General features: G+C 29.2%; 1 protein-coding gene across 6 annotated transcripts in view; it reads left to right on the plus strand.

Annotated features, from left to right (window-relative positions):
• The window catches only part of LOC142331320 (uncharacterized), a 101,820-nt gene that overhangs the window by 72,007 nt on the left and 17,274 nt on the right, over positions 1–12,539 (plus strand). For 4 of the 6 annotated variants that reach the window (XM_075377146.1, XM_075377142.1, XM_075377145.1 and 1 more), the window contains exon 4: positions 8,413–8,637. The exons of the other annotated variants lie outside the window; for them this stretch is intronic. In XM_075377146.1, the coding sequence (XP_075233261.1) occupies positions 8,413–8,637 (225 nt within the window). The remainder of the gene's footprint in view (positions 1–8,412; positions 8,638–12,539) is intronic. 6 annotated transcript variants of the gene reach the window in all.

Genomic DNA, 12,539 nt, shown 5'->3' on the forward strand with positions numbered 1-12,539 from the left:
GTCATCAATTTGACATTTAACAAAGAATGAAACTATGCAATAAAATTTCACGTAATCTTGCTACTAATTTAAATATATATTACTGCATTCTATGCAACAGCAAAACCGCGTTTGATGATAACACATTCTTGCCCCCTTGCTGCTTCACAGCGTTATTATACATTTAAAAAAATCTGAGGTGGATATCACATGACTTTCTTGTACGCCTATTAAATTACATATAAAAATTTTTTTGCTGCACCTCATTTAAACTTATTTCATTTGAAGGTGAGATACGATCCTCCAGTTCTTTAATAATGTGGACAGTTTCACAATTGCTAAAATATTAGTTTTTATTAATATCAAATATTTATACAATTATTAATTCAACAACCTTACCTGAAATACTAGAATAGAGTAAAAGTTCCTTTAGTACTCTTTAAATAAATGTAAGTTTACAAAATGAAAACAAAAACGATTAATCAGATGTTTCATAAAATCTGATTTAGAAAATGAATATGTGAGATACGAAATTTACGACAGGATTTTGTGAAGACGAAATATTTGATAGCTTTGTATTAGTAGATACCCGGCTACTTTAAGTAGCCGGGTATCTACTAACACAATCTGATAATAGAGTAATAGATAATATAGTTTCTGATAACAGAGATAAAATACGAAAAAGGAAAACAGAAGTTTGAATAAGAGATAACTGAGGCATTAAGTTATAAGAAATATGTTGAAGTTAAAGATTAGCAGAGAAAAAGCCAAGTAGAATAACTTCATCTATCTTCTTTGCGGAGTAGTAACATCTCGACCTTTCATCCGGAGGTCCCGGTTCGAATCCCTGTAAGGCATGGCATTTTTCACACGCTACAAAATTCAATATCATCTATCGGTATCTTTAAGGGAGCGTAATCCTGTTGTTACTGTAAAAATAAATAAATAATTTATTAAAAAAAAGCCGGCAAAAGAAAAAGTTAAAAAAAGAAGAAGGATTCTGATTCGGACCTATGTGCCTTCCCCTTTTAAGATCCAAATATTTTATTATTTAAAATTTCATTTGACCATAACTCTGGAACCGATGAAAATAAGTACCACTTGTGATATATCATTGAAAATTTCTCGATGAGGGCTTATTACTGCAATTAAGAAAAGTCCAAAATCCAAAAAATTGGATTTTGGGCTTTTTTAGATACTTTTGGTCGATTGCAATCAAAAAGAGAGGTACACAACTAGATGTTATAACAGTCCTAAATTCAAAATCTCAACACCCTACGGCTAATCGTTTTTGAGTTATGTGAGATACATACATACATATCATATATACCTACATGTCACCCCGAAACTAGTCAAAATGGATTCATTCCATTTTGACTATATGAGTGATATTTAAAATAAATACAAAATGGTATTAATTAAACGGTGATATTTAAACTGGTAGTGGATTAACGGAGTAGAATACAGTTAAGTTAATTTTATTGGGTAAAATAATGAATCGCAACTAAGCTTGAATTACAGTAACAAAAAGCAATGACATACTGTTGACTAACGAATCGTGAATCTTTACTATACGATTAATACCATCTAGTGGTGACTTACAAAACTGAGATGTGATCTGGACATAGTGATAATGTCTGCAGGGTATGTAACAAAATTTAACCCGCAGTTGTTTAGGTTTGATGTCCAATAACTTTGTTAAATTGCCAATAAACAAATAAAATTTTGCAAACAAAAGTTTTTAGAGAATTTTTATTCTGAGAAAATCAATGTAAGTAATGTTAACTGAACCCGAGAAAGAAACTTGCTTACAAATTAAAAATAAAACAGACAAATATTTATATACTCAATGGGCAACTAAAATATAATGCACACTGGGTTGTAAAATGAAGAAACCTCAAATGCCTGTGTGCATAACTGGGATGTAACATACATTATGTTTGTTACCTGGCTGTTATGTATTCACATTGAATACATTTTAATTAATAACTTTAGAATCCGCACACCGTATAACTTTTTCATAACAAAAGATTTGATACATCGTTTATATTTACACATATATTAACTTTTAAGTTGCTAATACAACCAACACATGTTGTCTCTGGTGAATCTTTAGAGAATAAAAAAAAAAACAAAATCCATTAATAATGTGTTAAAAAGAAAATAACAATGTGTTTAAGTTAAGGGCTCTACAAAATATAGAAGAAATATTTACATGATTACTTGATTTCATGTTTGACTTTACTGCCCGTCAAAATATTGGGCAATTTTTATTTAAACGTTTATTGACATAATTAGATAAGAAACAATAACATATAAATAAATCTTGAATTGAATAAGTTTTATAAACATATAAATTAATTAAACAAATAGAAACTTGTATAAGTTCTATGAGTAAATAAATCAATAGATTTGAACTGAATAAGTACGTAAAATAGATCTTACAATAAAGTACCTTGAACAAGTAGATTCCTTAAATAAATAGACGCATAATTAAGTAAAAAGTAAATTAAATAAAGTAATTAAGACACCTGATTAAGTAAATATTTTTAAGAAATAAATACCTTAAATAAATAGTTTCCTTGTTTAGACAGATACCTTGATTGTAAGTACTTGTTCAATTCTTTAAGACTGGCGATAAGCATAGTTTGTGTATTGATCTACAAAGTATTTCAGAATACGTTTTGACATTTGCAAAACATACTAAATCATCTGATCCTAAAAATGTTTTTACTGTTAAGCCATGTTTTTCCTGTAAAGGAGGAGTATTTTCATCTGATATAAGTACTTTTTCCTTCACAAGTGTTCCTCTTAGGAGTTTTGTCATTTGTTACATTGTAATTAGTTTAAATAATCCTTAGACCATTTATTCCAAATGGATTGGATATATTTTTACATTAGTTGTCTATGGCCTAAACGATTTATAGAAATTTCAATGAAATCAGGTTCAGGAATTGAGGTAAGAGGAGATCAAATAAGAAAATTTTCAGATGTTAGTGCTTGTGGATCTCTTGAATCAAAAGATACAACATATAATGGGCATGAATTTAAACAAGCTTCGATTTACGTAAGTACAGTGTATAATTCTTAAAAATTAAGAATAGATTGTCCTATTTCATGATAAAGATGAAACTTAACACTTTTTATGCCACTTTCTGACAATGCACTGAAATGCGAGGGTGAAGCAGGGATGAATGTCCAATTTATACCTTGCGATGTGGCAAAGGACTAAACATTGTATTGAAAGTCCTTTGATTTAAATATTATAAACAATGAATGGATTTTGTTTGTAGCCTTAAAGTTTGTTCCATTATCGGAAGATTTTTGATTTGGTATACCTCCATGAGAAATGAAGCGCTTCAATGCGGCAATGGATACTTCTGATGTTAAGTTGGATATTAATTCCAAATGTATAGCCTTACTTGAAAGACATATGAATAAGCATACATAAGTCTTCGATATGGTCTTTTATCTGCCTACAATGCTGAGTCATTAATGGACACTGTAATTGACAACGAAACAAGAGAACGGTTTAGACGGAGTAACTCAAACAGATGTTAATTGTCCAAGTTGTTGATTTAATCTTTTAGCACTGAAACGAAAGCATTTTATATATTTTTTAATAATGAATTTTAGTACATGATCATATCAATGATATTCCAGAATCAGCCATATAAAGAATTGTGAACTAATTGAATGCCACAATGTAAAAGATGCAGATATTCACTTTTGATTTTCATTTCATGAAATATTTAAATATTAATGTGAGTTAGTGAATATTAAATGTGTGTGAAATATTAAATATTAATATTTAATATTAGTGTGAGTTAGGATGTAAGATAAATCAATTTTTATTGTTATATGATAGCTTGAAATTCTAAAGGTGATCCCCTACAAGAAGTATGCCTGATGAATCTATAAATGGATCAAGAGAGAATAATTTACTTTGTTTTGAAATCTGTTGCCCAGATTGAATGCCACTGATTTCTGAAATAGAGTACTTTAATTGTGATAATCATATGAGAATATTAAGAGTATTATTTAATTCCTTAGTGGATAATCAATCAATGATTCTTTCAGAGTAATCTGATTTAGGATCCTGAAACAAAAACTAAAGGTTCGAATTAATCTAGATAATGACAAAAGATCTTTAGTAATTGAGTAATGTAGGACCAAACAAGAATTGAATTCCTTTACATTCTTCTGTATCATACTCAGGTGCCTTCACCGGAGTAAAGTCATCAGATAAAAAATTATTATTTGCCCAGTATATTGAATCTTGTAAGAACCAAAAAGGACCATGCCACCGTAAATTAAATTCAGAGAAACAACCTCAAGGTAGGATATCAGCAGGATTGTTAGATGAGAATTGATATGGTGCCATCTGGCCGTAAAGTTAAACTGTAGAATTTTTTAAATCCTATCAGTAACAAATACCTTCTACCTTGATGATTCATAATGAATACAATGAAGTGCAATCATGGAGTTGGAATACAAAGTAATTTCGTAGATATTTAAAGGTGTAATCACTTGATTAGTCAAATGTACTAGTAGTAAACAAATACAAACTCGAGTTTTTGTAGAGAGAACTGTTTATGTAATGTAACTGTAGTCTTTGAACAGAGTAGATTGGATGAAATTTTTCATTAGAATAAATAATTCTGACATTTATACAACGCGCATAACTTCTAAATGATGCATCACCATATTCAAGAATTTTTAAAGATTTAATAAAACTTTTTATTTGATCTATTAATGAAAGTGTTGCTGACTAATCTTAATTGACTGTATAGATCTTTCCATTGTAACAATAAATTATCAGGTAAGCTGTCATCCCAATGACATTTAATTTACCATAATTGTTGCATTCAATGTTTAAACAAGAATACTACCAGCCCAAACAAGCCTAATGGGTCATAAATTTCAGTAACAACAGAATATTACTTTTAGTCAGTATGTTCAGTAAATTCAAATATCCTTTTGTCAGAATGATTGTTACATAAAATACCTAATGCATTACACTTTCACTTTTTTTTTTTTTTAATACTAAGAGCACATATATAATTTTAATTATCGTCCTGCATGAAGATAGCAATCCTGTGCCATTTTCTCTACTATCAACAAGGTGGTTTCTCGCAGAAATAGCCTTTGAGAGTCACTGCATTTTCTTGTAGAAAATGTGTTTCCTAGAAGCACATTACTAAAGGTTCTTGGGCACGTACAATACCCTAACATCCTCAGTCAGGGAAAGACCCCAGACATTCCACTGAATAATGTTCATAGATGGAAGTAACTATATATATATAAAATTACAGATATATAAGATTTATTTATAGATGATTCTGATTTTCTGTTGTAAATAGCACTGTGTACAGATTATTTGTCAAATATTATTCGATTTTTCTTTCTTGTGTTTATAACTTTTACAAAGTGCTTGGCTTTTTCGGGAATATCATTCCCTACCATATCGTCGAAGAGACCTCATGATGGTGATGCAGATTTTGAAGCCTGGGATAAAGACATTGATGTTTTGATAGATCTCTTTAAAGGGATGTTTTAGTTTGCTGTGAAGGTGGAGTAATGGGGATTTTATTTGGTGGTATAGCGATTAAAGTGGTTTTTGGCAAACCTCCATCAATCTTTTCACTAACAATACCTTTTTTCTTGCCTGAACTCTTACTTAGCAGGTTTCATACTGTTTATTACCTGCATTTGCAAGGGCAATTTAGATAATGATAAAAAAGCTACAATCGCTTTACATTTCTTTACTTCATCAAGTTTACTTTTGAAGGTATGGTAAATAATAATTTATTCTAATTAGTTTTATAATGTAAAATATAAAATAAAAAAATATATTTTTTTTTAAGCCATCATTTAATGATTCTTGATTGTATGATAATTTTTAAAAAATATTTATTCAACTTGCAAATAAACATGCATTTTTAGTCATTATCTAAAGATGGTTTATATTTATTACTTTTGGTTTTTATTAATACTTTTGTCTTTTTAATTCTTTTTCTTATACCATTTATCAGAGTTCTTATCATATGAGTTTATCAAAGTTATCAGTGTTGAGTCATCTGATAAAGGATTAAAGGAGCAGAAAGAAATTTATATGTTTTCAAAGTAGGCTTTGTACTGTAATTAGAATTTAATAGAGAACTGAAAACAAAAATAGTGAAATACAATTGATGGTATACAATTCAATTACTATTTTATGTAGGAGAAGTAAGACTGAATACTGAATAAGCTTTACACAAAATTTATTTATTAATACTTAATACGTATGCAAAAGTATGGAAGGATCTTCATAAGGTGGCTTTTGGGTTCTATGGATTTAAGGTTCTTACTTAAATAAATGTTTAATAGGGTCATAATACACAAGAAAAACAAATTATCCAAAAGGTTTAATATGTACATGGTAGGAAAAATTCCAATAATAGTATGAACTGAATAGATAGTAAAGTATTTTTAAACAAATTATTTAAGTAATATTTAATAATTCAAAATGGGGAAAAGTAATTAAGACTATTTTTCTTCATCACTGTTTGACCATTTTGAAGCAGCTGCATCCAAATATAGTCATTGTAATTGATCTTCAAGACTTTACTCCTTTGATATACATTTGTATTCCTCAGACATTAAATTTGAGATATTTACTGATGTTAAGAGACCCCTTGCCAACCCAAGCCTTCATTTGATTAAGATTGAAACTAATGATTTCTGATTATATAAATGATAACTAACTATTTTCTGACTTTAAAAAAAAAAAAAAATATATATATATATATACTGTTTCAACCATTCTTTTTCAAAACTTTTTAAAGTTTTGAAAAAGATTATTTTCAAAATTAATAAAGATCTCAATCATGCCAAGGCCTCCTGCTGCCACCCCTTCTACAGTTCTCTTCAATTATAAAGTTCTAATGAACCTTGAAATTAGCATACAATTAATATTTGAAAAAAGTAATTACTGGAGTTTACATTTATAAAATTAAACTTATTTTTATACAAGTATTTTCATCAACATGTCTTATTGTTTTAAAAAATCCTGATGTGCACAAGCCCATTATTTTTGTCAGTTATGTTTTTTATCACTCAACCACAGTACCAATTTTAATAAAATTTATGTGAATAATTACTCATAAAGCTGATTAAAATATTCCATTACTTCTCCTTCCTCTTTCTTTCCTGATATGTATGTTGCAATCTGTTCAATTAGTGAAGAATAAGCAACCCCCCCCCCCTCCATGGCCCAATGAGATGAGAATGATATGTATGACATGTAAATGAGGTGTAGTATTGGACAAACTCAGGCCAACCATTGCTGAGACATGTGGTTAATTGAACCCCAACCATCAAAGTATACTTGTATCCACTGTTTAGAATTAAAATCTGTATAAAAGCAACAAACGTTTTCTAGGATTTGAAACTCATAACCTTCTGATTTCAAAAATCAGCTGTTAAACAACCAATTTGCAACTAGTTAACCACTAGACCAGCCTGGTGGCTCTGCAACTTTTAACATGAAATATTTGTGGGTAGGCATTCTTCTAATTGTCATTGTTCAAGTGATTCTTCAATTTCATAATAAAAATTAAAAAGTTGTACCTTGTGTCTATTTGGAATTTTTAATTTTTTTTTAAGACCAATATAATTTGCAGCTTCTAAGGTGATGTTAAAGAAATGATCTCTGCCTGGATAAACCTGGTTTTTATGTTTCAAACTTTCTTTTACAGCTCTGATGATAAAGGTACCTTCAAAAATATTTAGGCAACTAACAAAGGTTTGTTTTTTATTTATAGATTAAATTTATAGGTGCAGGATAGGATTCCAATATATTTTTCTATATGCACATATAATAAATATAAAATAAAAATATGTAGGCCTATTTATTTTGCTATAATTTTTATATTTAATATTTTTTTATATACATTTTACTTAATAAAGTAATGAAAAGTCAAAAATTCCTGACTGAACATATTTTTCCTTCATTCTTTATGTTTGTAAATGTTCATCACGCATATTAATAACAATCTGTGAAATATATTATGATTATGATTACTGTTAGCCTACAGACATTTTATACTATCCATATGATTATATCAGTTTGTTGATTAATTAAATTAATTTAGTTGTATATTAATTCTGGATTTATTTGTAATATTTTCTATTAAACATTACAAAACAAACAAACATTATTTGATTTATTGTTATTTTCATCTCAATTATTAATAATCTTTATTATCAATAAGTGAATATTTTGTACAAGTGAGTTTTTTGTTTTTTTTGTGTATTAGTGACTAATTACAACATATACATTTATACAGTTTTATATATATGTATATATATATAAATTTAGATTTTCATTTTTTTAATAATTATTATTTATTAAAATTAAACCTTTAATTAATTTCAATGTTTTTATTTTAGTTTCCGCTGAGTTCTGAAATAGAAGTTAGCTCAGTAGCTGTTGGGCATATCATAAAACTACCTTACAATAGTGAAATTAAGAACAGTTCTTTGAGTTATGAAATTAAAACTACCATTTATCAAATACCACCGCCTCAGAAAATAAAAATTCCACCATTATGGATATATGTTCTCTCTGTTTTTACTGTTGGAATAATCATCGCATTGGTTTATTTATTATATAAAGTTTGTATACATTATTTTACATCTTATCCAATTTGAAATTTGATTCAAATTAAATATTGTTGACATTCAATTTCTTTTTTGTAGTGATGGATTAGGCATATGAACAAAATCCTTACAACTGTGCCAAATATTTTTGCCGTATAAACACTAAGCATGTGTTTTTTTTTATAGTCATCAAAATTTTTTTACATAAATTAGTACTTTTAATAATCAGTGTATGAGATTTAAAACAGCTTCGGACCTAAGATGCAAATAACAAAAATAGGTCTGTTCACGTTTAGGCTTTGACATTTAAATTTACGTAAATTACTATTGACACAATTGTTTTTGCAGTATACAGTAATTAAATACCATAGACTATTTTTGAGTATACACACAGATTTATTTAATTCTTTCATATCATTTAGGGTATACTATTTGCACAAATTTTTTTTATAGTCAGCATCTGTTGAATTTTTGTTTGTAATTTGCAAATGAAACTGTCTCAGTACTACTCACTTTAGCATTGTTTCTTTATATATAAATAATATTTCTCATTTTTCCTACTGTAATGAATTATGTAAATCTCTGTACGTTGTAGCTTTTATTTAATTTATAAGTGGATGGAACATAATTTATTCATAACAGCATCTGTGAGTAAATTCTCTTAGTATGTATTTGTCTGATTAACAGTTTTATAATACTATGATCTAAATAAAGAACTATATTTTTATCATATTTCAAACATATCACTTAATGAATAGTATTAAATCCATCTTTTACACCATTACCTGTGTAGTACATAAAAAAATCAATTATATTCAAGTTTTATCACATAGAAAGCACTTTTATTAAAAAAAAAAAAAAACTAAAGTGAAATAACACTGATAGTAAAAAAAACAACATTTTTTTAATGTTTCTCTAAATGTGATACCATTTCTTGAATTACTTTTTTTCGTACATTACAGATCTGTAAATACAATTTTTCTATCACGCTTAGTTTTAAGTGAATTACACTTCAAAAAAAATTAAGGAAAAATATAGTTAAAATCTTTGCATGGCCATACCTGTGTTAGAATGATTTCACTGATGCTTTTCTTTTATAAATAGCCATCCTAAATTAATTTCCAACAGTAATCAGCTAGCATGTAAGTATTCCATTTCCCTTTATATAGTGGCTTTCCATCACCGAAATGTCTTGGTGGAAATGTTCACAGTGTTCGTCACTTATGTCTGAGGTGGTCTGGCAAAAAATCCAGATGTGAGTGGAGGAAATGTATTTTCAAAGACATATTACATCCCATAGCTTGGATGTCCTATTCGCAAAGAAAACACATGTACGTAGTATAGCCTAATTGCATGTCTAACAAAATAGCAATAACTTTCAAATCATCACATATGTACCAGCTATGTTTTTATAATATATTTTTTCAAGAATGTCTTTCATCACATCATATGTCTTTCAAATTAATACCATAAGCAATTGATATCGAAGGATATTTGTTACCGTTATGTAGTAGAACCACTTTTAAACTATACTATGAAAAGAAGTCAGTCCTTAGGTTTATAAACTTGTCCAAAATACAACATAAGCTCATCAATGTTGGTGCAATAAACCAAATTATTTTCATCAATAAAGTACTGAAAAAGTTCTTTTTGTTGGCTTCGAAAGTCTGAAATTTTTGTATTTTTTTGAAGTAAATTCCAACCTTGCAGTTTTGATCATAATAGTTCAGCTTAATTTTTGAAAAATTTAAATCCATAACCAAGTCATTTAATTTACCTTGTGATATAAGATGTGGCTTATTGGCAGATAATTCAAAATCAAAATCATTGTTGTCTTCTTCAGTACTGCCTGATTCTTCATTGCTGCTTTCGAAACACATATTCACAGGTGGCTCAGGAACTGGAATAATTTCACTGTGAAGTACAGGCCTGATTGCAGATTGCATTGAAGGATATTTTACAGTATGTTTAGATTTTTTAGAAATTCCAGACACATTATTAAACTAAAGTAACAATCGGTTACATGATCCTTTGGTTCACGCCAAACCTTAGGTACACCAAATGGCAAAGCCTTCCGTGTACCTTTCAGCTATCCACTTAAATATACAAAGCAATTAGTGTATAACACATGAGGAGCCCACATCTTGTCCTGATCGCCAATTTTACACTGAAAGTACAAATGATATGCTTTTTTAATTAAAATTGTAATGTTTTTTCTATTCGATTTTATGGTAAACTTACCACATATATAACAAAAGGCATTCACATCATTTACACAATTTCTAGGCATTATGACACTGCACTGTTAACAAACTTAAGACAACAATAAGACTGAACAAAATCAATTCATTCTTAAATCCAGTGCTTAATACAAAAAACACAGCTGTGATTTCAGCTACATGTTTTGACCTGCACAGACATGATTAATCTTACCCATGAAGGCTCGCTCTTCAGTATTAGATATGTCATATATGTGACTATGATATGATTTAATTCTTTGTCTAGTATTGTTTATTTATAGCTTACAAATTATGTTAACAAAGTTAAACAATAAAAAATGAGCTAACAAAATACAATATAGAAGCTTAATATGCTATCTATACATGAAAAATGAAAAACATCCTTTAATTAAAATTTTAATTTTTTTCAAAAATAGTGGGTAGTAGGAAGATTCTGAGTTCGTATTCATTTTCAGCATCAAAACACAGATTAAAATCATGTATCGCGTGTTAGGAAACAAAAATTATGTTTATCAGTGAAATCATTTGGTAATTACAAAAGCAGAAATAGTAGACTTCTTCTTGCAATCTACTCTTAAGGGGCCTTGTTTGCCACAGTTCCAACAGACTGGTTGACCCTTGTTCTTTGAAGCTACAGTAGGCAATCTTCAGTCTCCCTTTGTAGTCGTTCCAATAACTGGCGCCTTCACGGAAGTCTTACCGACCCAATAAGAAGGCAATTCTTGATATCGGCGTCCTGTAGCCTGTCGATGAAGGTGTGTGCTGCCTCCTATTGAATGTATGCCGGTCGGAGCTCGTTGCTGTTCGATAACGGAAGCGAATTCCTGCAGCGTCTCGGTCTTCTGGACTCGTCCCCGTAGTTCATACCTGTGGAAAGCCGCCAAGTTGAGCTGTCTGAAGCAACCCTTCAGTGGTGCGATGACTTTGTTATAGCCAGTGGTGGATGGTACACCCTGAAGAACTTCCGCTGTCTGGCCCTAAAGTGCCTGAAGATAGAAAAATAACTTCCGAAAGTGCTAGAACATAATAATTAATTACATTGGTTGGTAAGAGGAATTATAATTTATACATTTTTATATTGTGTATATACCAACGGGTCATGCTAAATAAAATTGTTCTAAAACGAAACTTAACTCATCTTTCCTGGAATATTTATACTGCTATCCTCTTTATCTGTAGAACTAGATCCAAGTTGAAACGTGAGAATGATTAACAGAGTCCTTACATTTTTCCACAAATTCCTATCCTGGTCTGGTAATTCTTCTCATAGTAATCCTTTTACCTTTAGTAAAAGGATTTTTTTGGCCTCTTTCTGGATTCTTCCATTATTATATTTTCAACTACTTTCTTCTTAATTGGCAGGAATCCGTTACTCAGGTTCATTATACCGGTCTTGTTACACTATTATTATTTTTTTACTATATTTAATGTATTAGAATATTACATCCATGTTATAATTTTACTGAATTATAATCAGCGGTAGGTTTATTTTATGAAAAGTTAGGAGTGTATCTTACAGTTGTATAACCTTTCAATGTTTGACTAATTTCCTCTCACCATATTTATTGAAAATAACTCTCCCATAAACATTGAACATTGTCCTCAAAGGTAAAGATTAAGTTAAATTAGATTAAAAAATTATAGAGATTATAATGTTTATGTTATCGTTTGTCAACT

Source organism: Lycorma delicatula, chromosome 10, assembly GCF_047948215.1.
Source record: "Lycorma delicatula isolate Av1 chromosome 10, ASM4794821v1, whole genome shotgun sequence".
NCBI classification, from domain to species: Eukaryota; Metazoa; Arthropoda; class Insecta; order Hemiptera; family Fulgoridae; genus Lycorma; species Lycorma delicatula.